Raw genomic sequence first — 23,375 nt, 5'->3', positions numbered from 1 at the left:
TCAAATAGGTGAGCAGGTGAGATATCTAGCTATCATGTAAAGCTAGCTATATTCACAGCACCATTTATTCTTTGAAAAATTAATTTGTAAGATATTTAGCTATAGTTGGCTAATCAGAACTTATTTTCTTACAAATAGGTATGCCAGTTTCAATTTATCATAGGTCAGCTTATAGGCCTTGGGCACCCAAAGATGAAGGGAAGACGTTCCACGAAACAGAGAACATCTATCGGTGTGAGATTCTGGTGCCAGGAAGATTTATCTGGAGGATGCGTGTACCTGGATCACACTGTGAGAACAGATCTCCATTTTATGATACAATCTGAATAACGGGAAAATATGATTCCTGGATGGACATATAACGTCAATGTAGTGTATCTAGCCAAATAAATCTATTATACATCGTTCACACCCAGTAGAATAGACACATTATAGATTTTTTCCAGTGCCCACCAAGGGTGACACACACCAAGAATCACCCCCTCCCATTTAGTCCCCATAGGACTTCCTAGGGCATTTGCCAGTGAGTAACAAGCTACCTTGTACTTAGATAACTGAGCTTTTTTCTCATATAATTCCATTTTGGGTTCCTCAGGAACGTGTAAGATTTCTTGGTATTCTGCTATCCACTGAGTTAGCGCTTTATATTTGTCTGAGAATTCCTTCGCCAAATGAAGGCCTTTTTCCAGGGTCATGTGCTCTCTCCGAACAGTGCTGGTCAGTCCCTTCAGCTGCTCCATGTGATCATGGATGTCTTTCCTTAAAGCCTCTGCATCGCCATCTTCCAAGTATGTAAGAGCCCTCTCTGCTTTCTCCCGGGCTGATTTCAGCAAACTGTGGCCTCTCTCCATGTCTTTTAGCAAACCCTGAGAAAAAGAGTGAGTAAGAAGCAAATACTGAGTTAATCTTATTTCTTTCCTTTCAAAGAAAAGGTTTTCAGTTCCCATGTTGTGTCCACCTATTTCCTATTATAATATGTTTTTGAAGTTTATAATGAGGTTCGACCTGCCAGGAATCAGGGATCCTCATTTTCCCCCCTTTACTTCAATGATCCATATTTCATTTCCAAATCAGAGATTTAAGAAAGAACTTGACGTCTCTCTCATCCTCAGCTCTGCTCCTAAAGATCTGAGTTAAAACTCTGTTAACGAGTGGTGCCATGGATTTGAAATCAAATTTTTTGTCTTAATTTTTAAGTGTTAAACTGGAATTTAGTTAAGAATTTCGTGAGCAGTCATGTCTAAGTCATTCAGATGACATCACATCACCAATAAATGAAAGCCTGCATCGGGCCTTAAAGAGATGAGCGCTTAATGTTTGAAGGGAAACGATGAGCCAAAGACCATTAAGCATACCAGGCAGGGATGAGCACATGTGCTCTGGTCTCTAGCAGGAGAATGGAAAGAAATGTGGGGAGACACGTCTGATGCCGGCATGCCTACCTCCAACGTCCTCATTTTTTTCCCCATCATCACTTTATCTACTTTGTCAATTTTGGCGGCCACATTCTTGAAGTTTTTATGAGTAGAGTTGTACCAGTCAGAATAGGAACTTAGGGACGATTCAGATTCCTCCAAACTCTGGATCTCTTCCTCCAGGAATTTTATTTGTTCCTTTGAAAGAAAACACAATATTGAACAGTGAATTAAAGACCTGTGCTGTCACCTGTCTTGATCACTATGGATGTTCGCTGGAAATGAGTGAAAGGGAGAGCATTTTGGCTTGGGACATTCGCAGGGCTACGATGAGCGCTGGTGGCCCTCTCACCAGCACTTGCAGAAGGAGGGCCTGGTATCTGGAAGTCAGCTGTGTGGCCTGGCAGCCCATCCGGCTGCTCACGCGACGCTCATCCAGGATCTCCTGAGCTCGCGCTCCCACTTCCTCAACTTCGTCTCTGTACGTGGTGATTTCTTCGTGCCACTTCTGAAATGATGTAAATATTTCAGGGAAAGGTTTAATCTTAGAAACTCTTGAATAAGATAGATGTGTGTGTGTGTGTGTGTGTGTGTGTGTGTGTGTGTGTGTGTATATATATATATATATATATATATATATATATACAAGTGGGCACTTTGGTCAACGTTGCTCAAGCAGTAGTTCACTGTAATCAGAAGTGTCTGGACACTGATGGGAACCACTTTGAGCACCTTTTGTAATTGCAGAAGTCAAACGTGACTTGTATTCATCTTTTGTTATCGGTATATATTGAGTGTTACAATTTTAATACACCTTTTTCCTTAAAATGTGTACATCTTTTTTTGGCACCTTCTGCATATATATATATATCTTCTTAATAGGAAGTGATTTCACTGTATGTTTAGAACACATTTATTCTGACATATAACTTTGGAAAAATATATTTAACCTTCATGACAAATTGTATTACAACAATGTGATTAAAAATGGTACACTTCTAATTTGGGCACTTTCCTGTATATATTACACTTCAATTCAAAAAATTTAAAATATTGTATATAGACATAAATGTCTTAACAGCAAATGATTTCAGTATATCTTTAAAATATATTTTTTCTGAGATATAATTTTGCAAATGTGTCATATAGAAACTTCATGAAAAATTATAATAACATGATAAAAACTACTTTTTATGAGTTTTAGGTTTTTTATATATTGTACTTCAGTTCAAAAATTTTTAAAAAGAGTGGCATAAATTTTTATATCTTCTGTTTTACTTAGATAAATTTGAAACCAGATGAATAATGAAATGAAATTCTAAAGGCTTAAGCATTATTTTGATCATGTGCACTGAATGTGCATAAAAATTAGAATAAAATTAAATATGTATTATTTCAATGCACTATATTAGAACATTTTCAAATCAGAATCACAGACTTAAATGATTACAGTACTAGCATTCACATATCTATACAAAGCAAGGCAATAGGGTATGGGAAGAAAATATAAAATATTTGATTAAATTATGTTTTATTAAAAACTAATTTAAAGGCCGGCTGAGTGGCTCGTTGGTTAAGAGTTGGCTTGGGAGCATGAGCTCTGAGCAGCAGGGTCGCCAGCTCAGATCCCACATGAGGGCCAGTGACGCTGCACCCTCTACAGCTAAGATTGTGAACAACAGCTCGACCTGGAGCTGCAATGGGCTGCGTGAGCTGCCCTGAGCTCCAGTGAGCAGCCGGCAGCCAGCGTGAGCTGCGGTGAGCGGCCATCCAAAGGCCGGCGACTGACTGCCTCAGCTGGGAAGAGCGCAATGATCACAATACCAACATGTGCCAGTGAAGTGACATCCTCCACAACTAGACTGAAGGACAAAGGGACAGCAACTTGTCTGGTCCCCTTCCCCGAGTCCCCAACGCTTTTCCCCTCCCCCAATTCCCCAATTAAAAAAAAAATCTAAAAAAAATAACAAAACAAAAAACAACTCATTTAACATTCTATTAATAATTTCTGTTAGAATGCACCATTGTAATTTGTTACATTTCTTTTCAAGCAGAAAATGATCTTGCAAAATCTAAACCTTCGACAGAAAAAGTCCTTAAAGATTTTAACGAAATAAACTATGCAAGGCAACTGCCACTTTGACCAAGATCGGGAATTTGCACTGGTTGTACCTTCAGCTGATGTAACTGTGTCTCCTTGGCTGCCCGGTTCGACTGACGTTCAGTCCTGAGGCTCACTTTCTCCTCCAGTGTCTTTAGCCATTCATCCACCTGTTGAAACTTTTGTTCCATCAGCCTCAGTTTGTTGACCACATTGTTGAACTGTGTTCGGGTCTCGGCCAGCCTCTGCTGGTAAGCGTGCCAGTCCTGCCGGAGTGACTCCAAGGCGCGGTCCTCCGTCTGGGGGATGCCTGACGGTATCACCCCCTCCCTGGTATGCAGCACCGAGTTCAGCAGGGCCTGCCCCTCCGCGCAGTGCACTTGCAGCTCCTGCAGGGAAAAGGTATGGCTGTCATACCTCATTCATATTTTACACCTGCACAGGTTATCACGTCTCACCCAAGCCAACGGTGTCAACCTGAACTTCACATTAGAAAAGTATGATTTTATTCTGTCTCATACAAAACAACATGTACTAACACTGAATAGTGCTTCCCAAGCCAGGACAAAGATTCACAGCTATTTCCTATTAAAACAAGACATATGCATAACACACACAAATTAACAGATGCATAGTAATATTTATCCCAATCTTATTAGAAACAGTTCCTGAAATTTGACTTTTCAGCTTATAGGCAAAAACACTTGTGCTTAATGGGCTATTTTTTTTTTCTTTAAATAACCTAGGCCTTTTATGGCTCATGATCTGTTTAAAGAGCCTAAGGCTTCTTGCTTTGACATTGATGGGATCAGTGCTACACTTGTAGTTGAGAAAGGAACAATGGGCCCTCTTTTCCCTCAGGAGGGACCCTGCCAAGGTTGTGCTCTGAGAAAAGTAATGGCCAAGAAGAGTTGGCTCAGAGGGTAAGAAGGCTTACAAGCCTGGGAGGCTGAACTAGCATGCCTGCCAACCAGATCCTCCCAGGTAAAAATTTATTTCCCTCCACCAAAACGTAAGCCCCAAAGATATACCCTACAAATCCAGTACGAACTAGTCTTGAAGAGCATAAACTATAATTCGTAGAAAAACTCACAGCCTTAAAGATATTGGCAAAACAATATTATGTACTTGTATTTCTTATGTTAAATAAATCCAGTTACTCGATCTGATCAACTAATATCGAAAGGAGCCAAGTCAAAACCCACCAAGAGTGTCAAAAGTACCATTTTTAGTTAAAACACAATTTGAAATTGCGGATATCTGAGTATTTTTACCTACAAAACTAGCAAACTCATATGATTCAAAATAATGGATACATTTTTTTCCTCAGCTATGAGGCCACTTCAGAAGTGTTGTAATGAGATCATGTTGTAAATAGAAAAGAAGAATAATATACATATATGGTAAAATATTAATCAAAATGGCCACCAACACAGAAATTTTATTCCAAAATTCTTAAAAAATTTTGAGTTAATTTTGTACAATCTCCTTCTTTAACTCAAGGGTTAGCAAACTTTTTCAGTAAAGGGCTAGACAGGAAATATTTTAGGCTTTGTGGGCCATACTGTCTTTGCTGCAACTACTTAACTTTGCCTTTGTAGCTTGAAGTAGCCACAGATGGTACATAATGGGTGTGGCTGAGCTCCAATCATCTTTATTTAAAATACAGGCATGAGGCTCTGGGCTGTCGTGTACTGACCTTTGCCCTAATTTATTAATCTTCCTAATATTCCCCCCTTTCCATATTTTATAACTGTTATCTCTATTATACAAATCATCACTGTATTAGACAAATTCTTTTATGTCCCACATTTCAAGTTTTCATTCTGAAGAGAAAAATGGTTCAGTATTTGAAAAATCTACATCTCCCATGACCCAAATTAGGCCTTCAGTTCACACAAATCATTCGTGAATGTGGCCACACTGCTGGGCGACCCCCACCGCGATCAACGTGCTGTTGGACACCAGGATCCAGAATCGACACACCATGATTCTTCACTACCTTTTCCCTCCATTGTCATCATCTTACCTCCTTTTAACATTTGTGATGACTCAGAATAAGAGAGTGTAAGAATTAATGCATGGTAAAGTGAGAGGTTGGAGTTAGGTTTGGGCCACATGACTACTGACTGAAGTGGAACGTTTTCTTCTGACCGGAACAAGAGAAACATCTGCTGGTGACGAGTAACGTGTTGGCCCAGCTCCCACACAGAAGCCTAGAGAGCTCTGCATTTGCTTGCCAAGAGTGTCTGGAGGGAAGTGCTGAGAGGGGTGACTTAGCAGAAACAAAGTCAACACTACTAAACAGATTACTACAGTTAAACCTGGTGGACCAGAGCATCCTACTATTTTTTAAAAAAAGAATGGATGAGATCCTTAAATAAGCTAATGAAGTTATGGCCCTTCTAACTTCTATTAAATATTTATTTCATGAATGGACCATCACTTAAGTAACATTTTTCTCCCGTCTCATTTAATCCTTTCTCACAAACAACTCTATAGAGAAACTGAATCAGAGAGGTTCTATCTTGCCTAGAGTCACCCAATGTCAGGTCCGACCAAGAATTAGAGTCCAAACTTCCTAAACCCAACTTGTGCTCCTGCCTTTGTACAATAATCCCTGAGACAACAGACAGAAATTTTATAAACCAGTGATAATCATTTTAATCCCTATTTCTTCTACCTTGTGCAAGCGATAGGTGTATCTTGTCTAATTCTGAACCAATTCTAATGAGGGCTGACAGCATGTCAGTAAGTTCCAGCACGCCGCTGATGGGCCATGGAGTGGTCTCGTTGGCCCATTCTCCACTCTGTGCACTTGGTCGCCCCTTCTGGGGGCACTTCCTGACCCCTGCCTGCTTCTCCAGGGGAGATTAAGGGCCTCTCTGATGCTCCCATAAGATCCTTAGCACCAGTCTATTATTGTCCATATCACATGGTTTATAATGAGCTACCAGTGGGTCTACCTTTTTCACTAGACTGCAAGTTCCTTGAAGACAGGAATAATGCTTTAATCTTCTTTACCTGCAGTAGCTAGCCCAGTGTCTGCACTGTATTAGGTATTCAATAAATGCTGAATGAGTAAATAAGTAACTGAGTGAGGACCACTTTCTCCACTGGGTCTGCCATCTCGCCTCCAACACAGTCTGCTTGTCTGAGCACCAGCACTTTTTCTAGCTCCTCTAATTCCTGCTTCTGGGACTCTGACCCTGGACCTATGTACTCAGCAATGTGGAGGTTTTGGTCGAAACCGGATGGCCCAAAATGGTGCCACTGGTGTCATTTTACAGAGTGTCACATTCTATCGACTCCTGCTGCTATATCCTGTATCTACATGAATCCTTTAAGAGCAACAGGCAGTTGGGCCAGTCAACATGATACATTAGCCCACTAGCCATTCCTGTCAGAGGCCACCGTAGAAGCAGAACAAATTCTACAAGTCCTGCTGGGTCTAAATTACCTACCAAAAGATCTTGACTAACATATACTAGTGAGGTCCCAGAACACTCTAGACCAGACCTTACTAGGGTTTCATTTAGTATGTGCCAACTCATTACAGGATTCAAGGTCATGTGAACTTCCCTTTGCTTAAAAGAATAATTCCATATTTAGAACGAAAATGCCTTTGTTTTAATGTAAAATGAAACTTACCTGAAGATTCCGCAATGTTGTTTCATGAGTATGGATATCACCTTCGAGAACTGAATATCGCTCCAGCTTCTCTTGTTCTTGCCCCAGCCAACCTTCAAACGCCTTTAAGTCTCTCTGATACTCTTGGTGCAGGCGAACTAGCTTTTCAGACTTTGTCACTGCATCCTATTATGAGCATTTAAGATGATTAAAGTGGAATACATTACTACATGCAGTTTCAACACACTGTAAGAATTCACTTTTGGGATTTTAGAAAAGCATGATTATTAAATCATTGGAATACGAACAGTTTCCTAGAAGAATGAAGCTTTAAGATATATGTAAAGCTATAAAAACAAAATGTCAGGATTTAAAGACGTTTTAAAGATCACTTTGTGGAATTCACTTCCTGATCTCTGAATCCCTTATTAAATGTAACATCGACACACCACAAAAATGAATTAACTTTGTCATAAAAATGTACTTTTGCTTATAAAGAAAAGTTAAATCCTTACATTGTGTCTTAAGTAAGGATTTGAACTCACTGTAGATTTATTTTTCTATGTAGTTTGTCTAAATAAAGTAGGATGTGCTTTGAAAAGTTATTTTTATTTTCTTTGTGAGGCCTAACTGAAGAAATTATTGATGATTTCTTGCCTTAGGAAACTCTTAGTACTAAAAATATTAAGGCATTTACGAGTCTTCATTATGAAGCTGTCCAAAATTTTTCTTACATTGGTGAATTTCTATGAATTTTTAATCGGGAAATATTTTCCTTTAGTGATTTTAATGTACTGACATTATTTGAAGGTTTTTGTTTAGTGTTGCCAGTGGTAAATTTAAAGTATTAAAATTCATTTTGCGGGGCCGGCTGAGTGGCTCAGTTGGTTAAGGGCGCGAGCTCTGAGCAACAGGGTCACTGGTTTGATTCCCACATGGGCCAGTGAGCTGCGCCCAAGTTGAGTTGCCGCTGAGCTGCCAACAGGTAGCAGGATGGCTCAGTTGGTGACAGCATGTGCTCCTGACAACAAGGTTGCTGGTTTGACTACTGCATGGGATGGTGGGCTACACCCTCCCCCCCTCCCCCACAACTAAGATTGAACACGGCACCTTGAGCTGAGCGGACATGAGCTGCTGACGGGCGGCAGGATGCAACTGGACTTGGAGCTGAGCTAGCTGCGCCCTCCACAACTGAGATTGAAGGACAACAACTTGGCTGTTCCCCTTCCCCAACTCCCAATTAAAAAAAATTAATTCATTTTGCTACTTGCTATCTGCTACATCATTTCGTTCTATCTGCTGTCACAAATCTGTGAAAATATTTTTTGTGAAAATTTAGATCCCAAAATACATGTGTCTTTAAATAAGCACAGCTCCAAACACTCTCACTTCAGTGAGTCTGCATGGAACTCGGTTCGCCATCCATACCTTGGCCCTCTCCTGGATTGCTCGGTATCGTTCCTGTAGATCCTGGAATTCTAATTGGGTGACATAGTGTTCCGTCATGCCAGCCCCCTTCACTTCAATGGTCTCCAGCAAGCTGCTGTGACTCAGCACTTCTTCATTTAATAGCTAGAGAACATTTTTTAAAAGTAATAAAGGAGTTAACACATACACTGTCATAGCAATGATACTGATATTAAGATATTTTAACTGTGTAGTTGACAAGTGATCTCAGATTACCTATTTGTAGATAGATAGATCCATCCATATCCCTTTGTGTGTGTGTGTGTGTGTGTGTGTGTGTGTGTGTGTGTGTGTGTGTGTGTTTGATATCTGGCCCAGAACTTTCTCTGAGATACTAATTTTAATTGACTTGGATATTTCAAACTTAATTTGCCCCAAAATCTCGACTCCATTCCCATTCTCCCCCAGCCCCCATCAAATGCCCTTCCACTTCAGTCTTTTTTTCAAACAGTAAATGCCACCAGGTCTCACCCAAATCATCAATTCAGAACACTGGAAGTCACCCTTTCTCTCTACTCTCTGTCATTCCATCCATGATGAAATCCTGTTAGTTCTGTCTCCTCTCTATATCCTGACATTAGTCCTAATGTCTCCGGTAAATTCACTACCCCATGCTGCTATCATCTTCTTTTTAGACTTCTGCAATATCTGTTAGGCAGATTCCCCATCACTAATTTTGCCCCATCCTTTTTTCTATAGTCCACATGGCAGCCTGAGAGATAAAAGGCTCAGATTATAAATAGAATCGTGTCACTCCCCAGCTTAAAATATGATCTTCCCAGTACTGTCAGGATCAAAGGGAAAATCCTCAGGCTAGCAGACATGGCAACGCATGATCTGGTCCCTGACACGGCTGCCAACTCGCTTCGCAGAACCCTCCCCTGTTTATTCTTTGCTCCAGCAACACCCAGCCTTTCTCTTAGTTCCTTCCCTCTTCAGGGCCTGTGGGACTGACTATTCTATCTGCAGTGATCTTTTCCCACCTCCTACTCAGACTAATTCCTCTGCACTAAATTCTTTAGGGCGCAGTCCACATGTCTACTGCTTCAAAGAGGCCTGTCCTGTCCTCCTGACCCCAAGCACTTACTTATATGAGCCCTGTCCAAATTACAGCACGCCACTTTTTTCTTCATAGCATTTCTAGACAGCTGTAATTATTTATTTATTCATGTATTTATTGATGAGCGCATGTGTTCCTACCAGAACACAACACTTATCTGTTTTATTCACCTAGAACCTGGCACACTGCCTACATGTAGCAAGTGCTCAATAAGTATTTATTGAATAGATCAATAACTTAATTAATTAGGCAATTAATCATTGTAACAATCCCATGAGGTAGTTACAGTTGTATTAATTTTCAGATGTATAAACGAGAGCCAGAAATGTTAAGTGACTTGACATAGGTCACATAAGGCCATGTAGCCATTCAAAAAAATTTTACTCAGCATTTGCTCTGCATCGGACAGAGAGTCAAGTACATAGGATATAAAGAAAATTGAGCCTCTTTACCCACTGAGAGAAAGAGAGATGCAAACATATATTCTATATAATTGATAGATATGAACAACAGAGAACAGAAGAACTAACGAAGCCTAGGGTGATGGTGGTATTATAGCAAAAATGACTTCTGAATTAATTTTGAAAGGTGAGTGGTAGGTTGCCAGGTGCAGAGGCCATGCAAGGGCCTTCGGTGAAAAGGTAAGAGACTCTGCAAACTCCTGGGATTTTAAAAGATTAAGGCACATTCAGGAAATAGTGAGAAATTCAGTAAGGCTGGAGCATGGGTGGGAAAGTGAAGGAGATAAGGCTAGCAAAAGAGATTATTAAAATTCTTACAAACCCAGTGGGAGAGATTGGTATGATACTGCAGACAATAGGAAGCCAATGGGGCTCATAAGCAAGGAAGTGAGACAGTCACCTTTAGATGACATTCACATTTATATAATGATAACAGCAGATGGATACAAGAGCCAAGATAGGAGTTAGGAATTTTTTTTGGTGTGTGTGTGTGTATGTTTGTTTTAATGTTAGAATACTACTATCAATAAAAAAGATTTAGGAACACATCCCCCCAATATCTATCTATCTATCATCTATCTATCATCTAATTAAAAATCTTTACATGTATTACTGTACCTATATGAGCATTATGAAAAATGCACAAAAGTAGAAACATAAAGCGATATAATAAAAAGAAACATTTTTGCTTTTTAATGACGAGCAGGCTGAAGATACTAAAAGATATTACAAGGTGCCAAATTTTAAATGGTCTGTATCATAAGAAATGGGTCGCCGAGGTTTTCCTAGAGGAGACAATTTTCACTCACTAATAAAATGGGCACAAACTGAAGTCCAGTTTCAGAAGCCACTCGAAATTATGATACAAGCCCCAAATGGTTTGCTTCTGTGTAGAACCCTGTCTTATACAGGTAATCACACTGTTTGCATGCCTGTGGCATCCGCAGGAGACCGTCAGAAAAGAAGAGACCAGCCGGACTGTGCCACCCAGCTCCTACCTTGGCTTTGCCGAGAGCGGCTGTTTTCTCCCGCAGTTCCGCAGGCTGCCTTTCGGACTCACTGAGGCTGGCTTCCACGCCGTCCATCCAACCGGAAAACTGCCGGACATCATCCTGATAACTTGTCCACTTAGAAAGGGCTCCCTCGAGGTGACTGAAAGGCATATGAAAGGACAGCAGTCTATACTGAGAAGCCTCATCAGGCCAAAGCTATCCAAGGGTCTGCCCGGTCCACTCCACCCGCAGGAGTCCACACAGAGAGCAGGACGGGGTCGGCTGGGGGTGCGCTGCTTCGCTAGGGCTTATCCATCCGGGTTCCTCGCAAGCATGGCCTCAGGATGCCAGGCACAGCTCAGCCCAGGCCAACAGGCAGAAAAGTGGGGCTGGATATGAAGCCTGGAGTCAGTAACCAGGTCACAGGAGTCTCTGGGAGGGGCTTGAAGGCAAACCCGGAAGAGATTCCCTAAGTGAGGTTTTTATGAATCCGAGCAAGATTCTGGGCAGGGAGAGAATCAATATGTAACTCCATCAACATGGGCAGGACATTCCGAGGAGACGAAAAAAGGCATCAATACAAAAAGGAAGGAGGAACCAAGCAAGAACAAGCACGGTAACTATCTTGCATGAGGTTTAAAATCAGAGAATTACGATGGAAAAATAGGGTGACATATCCTGAATTGATCTAATTATTAAAACCTGAGTATTTCTCTTGCAGGTAAATTAAGTGCTTCCTTCTCTCAATACGGAGGTTGCATTTTTAACACCACTGATGACTTGTGCCTATTTTGACTGCCATGCTTTGGGTGCTTTTGTAGTGGACACTCTGTGCTCCACCCTTGGACCACGCCACTTCTGCCACTGCCAACTGGACTTGCGATTGCCAGCCTGGTGCCCTCTCAGCTTCAGTGCAGTGTAGACAAGAAGTGCCAGGGATTGTGGCCCCCCGGGGGGCAGCCCGGGAAACTGTCTTCCCTACTCACTGGGAGCTTATTTACAAACTCTCCAGCTGCCCTCCTCTGGGGCGGGGTAACTCCAAAACATATGTTGTGCACTGGCTGCTGGCACTGCCCAGCAGGGTTCAGCCCCAGCTGCCCACTGCCATGACCGGTTTGATTACATGTCCTTTACTGGCTACCCTCCCTTCCTCATTTCTCTTTCCCATCCCCTACTGGTGTTTCCTGGGGTTGTCTCCCAAGGAAACTACTTGGTTTTAACCAATATATCTTTACATGATGAAACGTTTATTTATCTCTTGGCTTTTTAAGCAGTGAAAACAAACAGTAAGTTAAGCATGTAATTATAGGAAACCAAGTGAACCTAAATGCAATGCTGTATCTGCCAGTTTCTTTTGTTCTGATAAGAAAAAGAAAAGGGAGGGAAGGAGACAGGGTTGGGGAGAGAGAGAGAGAGCGCACGCTCAAGCCAGCTCCTGGGACAGTCTGTTACTGAGCGATTATATTGATCCTTTGGTAATGGCTTCCCAGTAGTGGGCTTTGGTTTCTCTTACCTTTTACAACGGATCCCTGCAGACAGAAGGGAAACCCACATGTCCTTTACATTCTGCAGCTGCTGCTGAATAGCAGCCACGCCTTCCGGAGAGGTGCTCTGAAGGACAGATTCCCCTCTGGTCACTATCATTTTCATCTGGATCTCTTTTTCCTGTTTCACCGACAGTAGAGCCTGTAAGAGCCGATAAGGAGGTCCTTCGTCATTTGCATGTTTAACATTTCTGTCATTTAAATACTGCTGAGCTCCTGAGGGTTGTAGAAGGATAAGCAATTGTGTTGAGCCAAGGATCTCTTAGTTGATCCAGTGGAGGGTGGGGGAGTCCCCTGCTCCTAAGTGCCAGTAACCAATTACCAGTCACCCCTGCGCATCTAAGTGGTCTTGGCTTTGTAGATCTCCATCCTTCTCTGAATAATCCCTTCCTTCCACCGAAGTGTTCTTTTACTGGTGTTTAATAAGAGAAAAATAAACTACAGTAGCATTCACGAATCCTCAAAAGTCACAGAATGGAGAACTTTATAAATGTGAAGGCCTCGGGCCCAACAAACCGAAAGAAGTAACATTTATTTTATAGAATAATTTATACATTTCCAGTTCTTCATAAGCAGTCATCTTTTTCTGTATAGGGAGGACATTTGAATCAAAGTCATAAAACTGCTGTTATCCCCAAAAAGGCAGAGCTGCCTGTCTCTCCCTAATCTGGACATGGCCAACCTCTGCAGATCTGGCTTTGTCCGCTCACTGCCACCAGTTTTGGCCGTGGCAAGGAGCCACTGGCAATTTGTCACACACCCTGCTATTTGTTTACTCTGGCTTTTGCTCATGTGACACCATTGTCAAATCTCGGTTTAGGTTTCGGACTTCTGAGAAACCCCTTCCAACTCTAAGCCCCAAACTCCCTGCACGGTTTCACCCTGTGAGCCTAAAACCCCGTAAGTATAACCATATCTGCTCCTTTGTGTTTCAGGCTCCAGCCTCAGAATGAAATCTCAGAGGACAAACAGCGACCATAGTTTATTCATTTTTGAATTCCTGGTATCCAGATAGAGTGACAGTCTTCTAGAAGATGTCTAGTATATGAATGAGAGATGAATACATGCGGAAGCATTATTAGACCATAAATGGAAAATAGAACTAACATCTCAGGATGGGATGAAGAACTGACTACATGATAACAGGCAGGCAAATGCATTGAACACGATGCAAAATGTTCTTCCCCATAAAGTGTCTCATTGACATATTTTCCCAGAATAAATGTGTCAGTGATATGATTCGAACCAGCCTCTTAACCGGCTATCAAGCAAGGAACCACTTTTGGGTGGTTATTTTAGTTGTTTTGCAAAGCATGTAGGTGTTCCGAATGATTCGGGAATGCTTAGGTATGCCCCCCTTACACAAACAGAGCGGTCAGCGATTTCCTGTGGGGACAGGTTGACATAACAACACTGGGCAGATGGAGACTTGAGAAATTTTGAGAAAAACAAAATTCAGTGAATTAGAGATATTTCCCTAAAAATGCACACCTCGAGCTTCAGCATCCTGCTGTCCAGCACACATTTGTCGGACGTTGGATGACAGTAAGAATCCAGCATGTGAACAGCATCTGTCATCCAGTCTTGCAGTTCCTTAATCCCCAGGGAGAACTGATGGTGCTCCGCCACGATTCTATCCAGTCTTGACACTTTCTCCTGGAAATGACAGACACGGTTTCCCACAGACACTTCATGGCCTGACGCTACCAAGTTGTAAAGCTAGCCATTTGGTTCAAGTAACTGTGATTGGTCATGGGTTCCTAGGCTGCACGCATATGGTTAAAGCCTGCACTTAGCCTGTGAGATGTGTGAGCTCTTTCTAAAGAGTAAAATCAGGAGAACGGTTGGGTCACAAAGCAGAAAAAAATTACAATTCACAATTACAACTTATTGCCCCTCAATGTGGTTGCTATTCTTCTTTATGACAACTATGACTTTTTTTTTCAGAATCAGTCAAATGTCTTCCTCACGCCTTGTCTGAGAAACCAAAGTCATTTCTTGCTTTCACATAACAAATTTGGCTCAACTCTACCACATGACCTACACAGTTAGCCAGAGTTCTAAAAAATAATTATCTGAGATTTTGTACTATCTGTAAATTTTAAACACGGGGGCCATAAGGGTGATGTTGTTTATTAATTACAAGTCATATCCAACCTGGTGAAGGTTATGGATGTGTTTTACAGCTCTTAAAGCATTCACATATCTATAGATTTTGGATGTCTAAATGAATACAAAGGAATAGAAAGTTGTCCTTAGTACCTTCCAATTTTTGATACGTGCCCAATTTCTACAGACAATCAAAAGTAACTTATTCATAGGAAAATGGACTGTTTGCTTCAAGACCTATAGTAGTGTGACTGTCTCAACAATGTTTTATTAGCAGACAGGGGTAAGTCCACACTAAACTAGGTGAAGCCAAATGAAAGGCAGACTAAATTACAGCAGGTTCCCTACATTCTAAGATCCGAAATGCAGATTACAAACACAGGGAACAAATGTGACAAGCCACGTATAGGTCAAAATAGGTTTGCCCCACAAAGTTCAAGGTTGGTCTGCATCACACCAGCTGCACGCTCTAAATGAGGTCATAGTGGAGGTCCCACTGACTTTTTTTTGTGAGCTGTTAGAAAAGAGATTTAAACAGTTAAACAGATCATTGACAGTTTTGAGCTCTGCCCCATTGACAGAACTGAAACTCTCAATCAACACTTCCTTGATGACTATGTAACGAGTATAAAGAATTTAGACACATTTAAAAAAGGACCTGAAATGCACTATATCCAGTCCACTAAAATTTAAACTGCATTGAATTCACATTTTTCTAAAGTAATTCAATCTGAGATTCCTTAGACCCAACACTGAATTTTGCCTTGTTTATGCTTTGAACCTTCAAAATAAAAGCTCCTGGAAACATGCCAATTCAGTGCGAAAGGAGAGATTTTGTGCAATAGTAGAAATTGGAAGTCCGTTCAGTGTTTGAAAGCTGCTTTGCTCTCTTCCTGCAGCCATACTACAATGACGCAGCACAAATGATGGACTCGGATCGCGAGGCTGGGAACCAACTTACACGCCTTATTCCTGACCTGGGCTTGCGAGGCCGGACACCCCGCACAGCCCTACTGAGACTCCAGCTTTGTGACATGGGTACCACACTCACACACAGCACATGGCAGGCGTTACCTTGGTTAAATTGCTTAGCGCTAGATATTGAGCAGACAGCTGCGACACTCTGTGCATAAAGCTCCTGCTGGCAGCTTGTCCTTCCCACAGCTGCTGAGCTTTCTCTTTCAGCCTGTGGAGCTGAGGCTCGTAGCAGTTTATTTCCTCAAGGACAGACTGAAAAAGCACAAGCACGTTACCGTTAAGAGACCGGGAAAAGCACATCGCGGATGAAGCTTTGGCCCAAAGAACATGGAACTCAACACGGGCGAGCATAGGTGTGCCTGGGAGGCATTATTATTTCCAAGCCACACACACTAGAGACTCTATGACAGAAACAAATCTACCTCAAAGGAAAGCGGAAACAGAATTTGTCAGAAACAGGGCGAGGGTTCACTCTATCTCAGGATGGCATCGTCTAACTCTCGGGTGCTCGGCAGGCACTTGAAGGCATGCTCTACGCGGGGTGGGGATGCAGACGTGGCCATGAGGGCCCCGGAGCTTATCACCTGGAGCTTCTGCTGCTCTCTCCTCTTGGCTGGCAGGTCATACAGGCGGTTGCTGCTTTCATGCACCGTTTTCTCCGTTTTACTCAGCCAGTCCTGTACAGGCTCAGCACTTACTTCAAAGTCCTTCATTTGGATCTTTAGGTTCTATGGGGGTTTAGAGAGTGTTTTACACACACACACACACACACACACACACACACACACACACACACGCACGCACACACACACAACATTTTAATAGCAAGTCCAAAGTCCTTCACCGGGCATTCAGTCTGGCCCCATTGCCCACCTCCCCTTCTTTCCCTGTTTCCAATATCTGGAACATTCTACCTCTCACCTTGGCACTTGGATAATTTTTGGACATTCTTCAAGAGCTTCGTATGGAACCTACTTTTTAAAAAATGAAATTTTCCCTAATGATCCAGCCCACCTCGGAGTTCACAAGTACTTCCCAACTTCTATCTTGTTTGTTGTTTATGCCAGTCATGACACATTTTATGGTAGACTGGCTCCATGAGGGGAGGGGCCTGTGTCTGACCTTCCTGGGCCACACCGTGGTACCATGCAGGAACATAAATAAATATTATAACAGCAAACATTTTGTCAATTTTGATTAATGAGGAGATAAGGGATAGCATATGGTTTATGTGTTTACTATGTTTTTAATAAATCATTTGTATATTCTGATATGTAACAAACTATCAAGATGTGGTCTATGTTTATTACACAGGAATGTCGTAGCTATGTTCATGGGTACCTTGTAGGTACGAATAACCACGTAAATGCATTTGGTAAAGTTTGTGAGGGTGCCATTTCACTTTAGCAAAGGTGTCTCTATCCACTGTCTATTATAAAAGTGCTAGATTAAAGTGAAGTTGAAATCTGTGCTACCATGGGACCAGCTAAAGCCTTTTAAATGACTCAGAGCTTTACATAGTATTGTCAAAAAGCAAGCCCACAAAGGTTAGCTTGAAAATCTCAGTGCAAGAGCAAAAGGAGGCTGAGGGAGAACGGCTTCGTCCAGGGCATCTGCGTCTCATCCGGGGTGTCTGCAACGTGGGGACAGTCAGGCCTGCCATAGCCTCCTCTTAGGGAGATGGGTAGCTATGGGGAAGCTTTGGAAACTTAAAAGTGATTCTCAAATATAAGACACGAAGCATGTGCCTGGAATATTCAGCTCAACTTTAAGCTTCATGAGGGCAGGGGTTCTGTTCTGTTTTGTTCTCTGCTGTATCCCCAGAGCCTAGAATGGTCCATGGAAAATGGGAGGTGCTCAAAAAATATTTGTTGCATAACTAAATAAATACATAAATTCAAGGTGTTTCCATCTCCTTGCTACTGGCGTCTCGTGAGGACACTGAAGGGCAAACTGGGGACCATCGTCCGCAATTTAATTCTACAAAGAGATGGGACTGAGGGACAGAGTGTTGGGAGTCCGGGCAGAAGTAAAATACAAAAAAGTTAGGTCCCTGGTTTAAGGAGTGAAGTCACAGGTCTGAGCAAGGGGCCTGGAGAACAGGAAGAGAAGCAGCGTGATGCTAAGTCAAGCAACCCCCAACGTTTAGCCTCACAGGTTCAGTGAAAATGTTAGCTCTCTGGGAACCTTTGACTTCTTCAAATAGAGTTAGCTGTGTTCTTTGAGAGACCACCACACCTTGATCATACCTGGATGATATTGCAATAATCCCTTTATATAGTTTCCTTCTCTAGAAAGTAAGTTCCCTGAGGAAAGGGAAAAAACTAACCAAGCCATTTATATTCCTAACGTCATACCTAGCACACAAAAGGCATTATTACATGTGTTTTACTAATAGGAAAGAAGGAAGAAAGGAAATAAGGAGGGAAAGAAGGAAGGAAGGAAGGGAAGAAGGAAGGAAGGAAAGAAGGAAGGAAGGAAGGAAGGAAACATGAAAGATAGAAAGGCAGACAATTCCTGAGCTATCCATCTATTCCTGGACATCTCTTCAACTTGATCATCTCGCTGTCAATGCTAAATGTATTATATTTAATAGCAGATGCTTCAGACCTCAGATCACATTGCATTCATGATCCCTCCGGGGTTAAGAGTAAATTTCTAGGCACTGCACAGTGGTTATCACTCTCTATTAAATGGAGGATGCCTGCCATGAAAGAACAGCCATCAGAGGAGAAATACAATGGTCTCCAGTTAGAAGAGAATTGAGGAAACACACATATTTGTTTTCTACTATTAATTCTCTATCATTATTTTTTTCCATCCTACATTAATTATGGTCATAATCAAATTATCTATTTTGCCAAGAAGTGTTGTTTTAAAAGAAAAAAAAATTCCTCCATACATCTAAATTTTAGAGAAGAGTTGGTATACAAAATAGATGATTTCACAAAGAAAAAACAATTGCATTGTGGCAGTAATTACATTATTATTATAACAAATTCAACTTATGTTGAAATGAATGACTGAATAAAATGAAATTGTAAAACCATTATCTCTTTGTATACTTAACTCTTATAAACCGAGGATTTGATCTCTGCATTAGTTATAATATTCCTTCTCATCCATACCATTTTGCAGCCTTACATGGATATTTCTGTTTATTATCCTAAAGCAACTTCCAAAATTAAGGGATTTCAAATGAAAGATTAAGTGATATATGCTTAAAAGTAAAACCAGTGGTTCCTGATGGTCTATGATGATAGCCCCTACTATGCAAGAAGCTATTAAATTCCTCAGTGAGGATCTCACTTCTAGCATCAAGCTGTTTCTTAGCGTTATCTACTTATCAGTTTATATCCAGAGAGGGATGACCACCATCACTGACGGGGATCCTGGAGAACTGAAAGTGCGGTTAAACTAACAACAACAAACAACACAGAATGGTCCCCGTAGCCGCCTGTATCATACCTCTAGGGCAGATTCCTTCTGGTGGAGATTTGAATGAAAATTTTTCCAATCTTCTTTTGCAGTTGCAATTTTGGCCTGGATAGCATTCACTTTCTCTTTGGTCAACAGAGAACTCAAAAGTTCTCCTTTAGACAGCATCGTGTTTAGCTTGTGCTGTCCATTTTCACTTTCTGATGAAAATTCCTAAAAGGAAAAACATAAGATTAGGCATAATAAAATGCTCTATACTTTAAAATTCACTGATTTTTCTACTTGTTTCTCAATAAAATCACAGAGAAAGAATAAACAATTTTTATTATATATATTATATTTTATTATATTTATATATATATATATATACATATATATATATATATATATATATATATATATATATATATATATATATATTGGGTTGTTGGAAAAGTCATGACGCATTTTTGCAACAAAAAACAGAAAAAATACGACATGACTTTTCCGACAGCCCAATATTAAGTGACTGAAGACTCTTTTACCCTATCTGTACACTGGGAATAATGATCCTATGGACCTGATACGGTTCCTGTGAAAATCAAATGACAAACTCTGCTTTGAATGCTCAGGCAAAATACTTGTCAAGGGCTTTTATTATTTCCTAACTCCCTATTAATATATATAAAATACAAGCACTTATATGAATGGACTAGTTTCTCTTCATATACATAATCGTCCCAAACAAGGATCTATTTGAGTTTTGAGCTATTTAGCAAAACTTTAATATGCTTATAAAACAATTTAGAGGCACCTTTTTAATCCACTCAAACTCCATTATTAGAATTAATTAATAACACTCTCACCTGTATTTTCTGAAGACTTGTTGAAACTTCACTGATATTTTGAGGTATATCAAAACATTTGGCGGTGGTGATTTTTGCATTCACCAACCACTGCTGGAAATCCTTGAAGGCTCTTCGAAATCTTTGCTGTAAAATCTGTTCTTTATTCTGACAGCTTTTGGATGCTTGCAAACAAAGACTAAAACCATGATTTGAAGCATTTAATGGAAGGGAACAAAATGACAATAAAGATTAAAATAATGTTTGATAGAATCAACAATTCTTAGAGTATGCACTTGTCACTTAGTAATGTATTGAATGATTAATTTATATTACTATTGAAATCACATCTTCAAATAAACAAACCTCTAGCTTTGTATTTGTATGAAAATATTCTGAACACCAATAAGGTCCGTGCTCACCAATTATATTCTTTAATCAATCCAGAAACTTTCCCACTGTATGTACTCAGGTCTCGGGAAAATCGGCACAGTTCATTCAGCTGACACTTGAGATCCTCTGTTTTAGGCTCTGCTTTCTGTAGAGCGTCCAATATCTCCTATTAGAAAATAACGAGACAGAGGAGCAAGCATTTAAATTGGGTAATTTCCACATCCTCATGCTATACATGCATAAGTCATGTTATAAATTATTAGTGAGGGAAGCGCTAACACAGAGGGTCAGTGAAGAAATGAGGCTTAGTTTCAGGACACCCATGGCAAGTGATCGCACTTGACTAATTTGCATCTTTTTCTAGCCTTGGATCCATACTCCTCCTGGAAATATTGCCAAGTAGAGAAATGATCAAGTGGTCCAATAACTTAAAGTGGAAAAAAGAAAATAATCTAAATTCTTTAAAAATAGTCTGACTAGGCCACCAGAAAATATGTATATTGTTTAAAAATAATGAGCAATCATTTCAAAGCAAAGCAATGCTTATTTTGATAGAGAGAAAGAGAGAGAGAGAGAGAGAGAGAGAGAGAGAGAGAGCAAGATTGATTTTATGTAGTATATACAATTAACTTTCACATTAGAAATTCTTGTAATCTGCAGGTCTAATTTAAATAGTATTATAATTAATTCCTTTCATAGTTTTATTCCTACAGTCATCAAATACTTGCTAAATGTCTGCCATGTGTCTATGATTTTGCTGGATTTGGGGATTACCAAAATGACTAAAATATAATTCTTGTATTTGAAGACCTCACAATTTAATGGGTGAGAGAGACATGTGAAAAATTACAATTCTGTGAATATCTAATCCAAAAGAAAGTCTTGGGACTTGACAAGCACACTTCTGAAATCGAGGACGTGGTCTGCTGAGTTACACAAAGGATGGTCACAAAAAGCAAATGAGATCACAGGTGTCAAATACTTACACCATTCTTTGCACACTAAGTGCCCAATAAGTAAAATCAGCAGGTAAATGACTCCCAAATATTTAGATGGGACTGTGTGGATAATGGTATCACCAAGGTTAAGAAATCATAATTATTATAAATAATTAAAGAGGAGGGACAAGAAGGTGAGTCAGCACTCAGACAGCCGTTGCTGTTACTATTTTAATCCCCAGAGATATTTATCGAGACATGGCCTAGATTTGTAGGAAAACCACGCCTCCCAACAAACCAGGTCTGTGTTGCATTCCTTGCGTTAGTAAATGGCACCACTGTTCTCCCACTGATCTGAGTCAGAAAACGAAGCATCCTCTGGGCCTCACCCATTTCCTTTCTCACTTTATGCAACAGATAGGGAGGTCTGCTCTATTCTTAGCTGTTTTAATCAGCTACCTCAGCATCTTGATGCTCACAGCCCCATCTTTGTCGTTTCTTTGTATTAGAATGGCGCCATTGCCTCTTAATTTGAATCCTGTTCTCGAGTTCTCTCTCCTGTGTTTTCTCATTCCTCAGTAATTTTGTATGTTGGGGCTGTTCCTCCATCTCACAGATCTGGTCAATTTGTAATCATACCTCTAGACACAGCTCAGGTGATGGGTCCCCTAAGGATTGTCTGCCCTCCTTCCCAGCTCTCAGTGGCTTTTAGCCTTGAGGACACACAGCACCTTGTGGGTACTCATCGTAGCCACTTAGTGTTCCCACCGATTTTGAACTTGGCCTTTCCACCTAGACTGTGACTCTGAGAAGAGGGGTGGTATTCTCTTGGCTTTAAAGCTCTTTGTTTAGCTTAGTGTTGGGGGGTAGGGACATCTAAAACATTTTTTCTTTACAAAATTCATAACACTTAGGGACTTTCTCTCTGAAACTCCAAATGTTAAACGAATAACTACTGTTTTACATCATATTGAATCTTTTATTTAACAAAGAGCATTTTAAGAACCAAAGAAATTTATCATGTACTAAAGAAGTAAATGAAAAAAAAAACGCTTAGAGATTTAAATACTTATAAATTAGGTGCTATCGAAAGGAAAAGTTTTGATCAAAATCTCACACTAAAAAAAAATTCTATAAGCTTATCATAAATCAGAGCATATTATTAGAGTCTTTCATTATATAAATATCAGGCTATATACTTCTGTTTCAGTTAAGTCCTAGAATACATTTTTTTTTCCTTAAAGGTTATGCAGGTTAAGAAAATTGCTAAATTTCCAACAGTAATAAATAACCCAATGGATATTAAGAGATAGGAGCTTTGTAATCACAGTGAACAAGATTTTTTGCAACATGATTTTACATAGTTTATAGATGATGATTTATAGGTTTTTAAAATTCTTTATAGGTTTTTTAAAAACGTCCTTGAGTATCATCATTTAATTGCAGAAGAGAAAGTAAACACTTGTGAAGGCTGATGATTATTATTATGATTGTTATCAATGACAAGCCCGTCCTAACAGAGAAACAAAGCCACAAGAACCCTGGCAAATCCATTATTCTGTAAAACTTTTCCTATGCATTCATTGTAATGGGACTATTATCTCCATTTAAAAAAAAATTTTTTTTAATTCCCCAGATTTATTGAGATAGAATTGACACATTGTGGTGAGTTTAAGGTATATGACATGTTGTGTTGATTTGGTACATTTCTATATTGTAAAGTGATTATTACGACCAAAGCATTACCTAACACCTTTATCCTGTCAAATAATTATCATTTCTTTTTTTTATTATCGCCATGTTTAGATAATATGACATTATTAGGAATAAGAGAAATCTCAATATTTAGAGGTAATACAGTATATTGCCATCAAAAGAATTAGCCCCGGAGCCAAATACGGAAAGAGATCTAAGCAGGGGGCTGTCATCCTCGAATTGTTAGTACAGCTAAACACCTCGATTTACTTTTGCATTATCATGTGCCTTTTTATAGGCCACATCTATTATTTTTACTAATAGTATCAA

The 23,375-nt window shown here is 40.2% G+C and overlaps 1 protein-coding gene across 1 annotated transcript in view; it reads right to left on the bottom strand.

The window, feature by feature from the left end:
- The window catches only part of SYNE1 (spectrin repeat containing nuclear envelope protein 1), a 455,684-nt gene that overhangs the window by 210,673 nt on the left and 221,636 nt on the right, over nt 1–23,375 (bottom strand). Inside the window, exons 57-70 of the mRNA XM_019638911.1 lie at nt 20,442–20,578; nt 20,041–20,218; nt 19,226–19,408; nt 16,342–16,485; nt 15,854–16,009; nt 14,162–14,326; nt 12,640–12,812; nt 11,133–11,286; nt 8,575–8,718; nt 7,168–7,332; nt 3,588–3,905; nt 1,768–1,923; nt 1,443–1,613; nt 540–866 (exon numbers count right to left, since the gene is read on the bottom strand). Coding sequence (XP_019494456.1) covers nt 540–866; nt 1,443–1,613; nt 1,768–1,923; nt 3,588–3,905; nt 7,168–7,332; nt 8,575–8,718; nt 11,133–11,286; nt 12,640–12,812; nt 14,162–14,326; nt 15,854–16,009; nt 16,342–16,485; nt 19,226–19,408; nt 20,041–20,218; nt 20,442–20,578 — 2,571 coding nt within the window. The remainder of the gene's footprint in view (nt 1–539; nt 867–1,442; nt 1,614–1,767; nt 1,924–3,587; nt 3,906–7,167; nt 7,333–8,574; nt 8,719–11,132; nt 11,287–12,639; nt 12,813–14,161; nt 14,327–15,853; nt 16,010–16,341; nt 16,486–19,225; nt 19,409–20,040; nt 20,219–20,441; nt 20,579–23,375) is intronic.

The sequence above is a fragment of the Hipposideros armiger genome, unplaced genomic scaffold, assembly GCF_001890085.2.
Source record: "Hipposideros armiger isolate ML-2016 unplaced genomic scaffold, ASM189008v1 scaffold_41, whole genome shotgun sequence".
NCBI lineage: Eukaryota > Metazoa > Chordata > Mammalia > Chiroptera > Hipposideridae > Hipposideros > Hipposideros armiger.
This window is presented reverse-complemented; position numbering and strand designations above follow the sequence as displayed.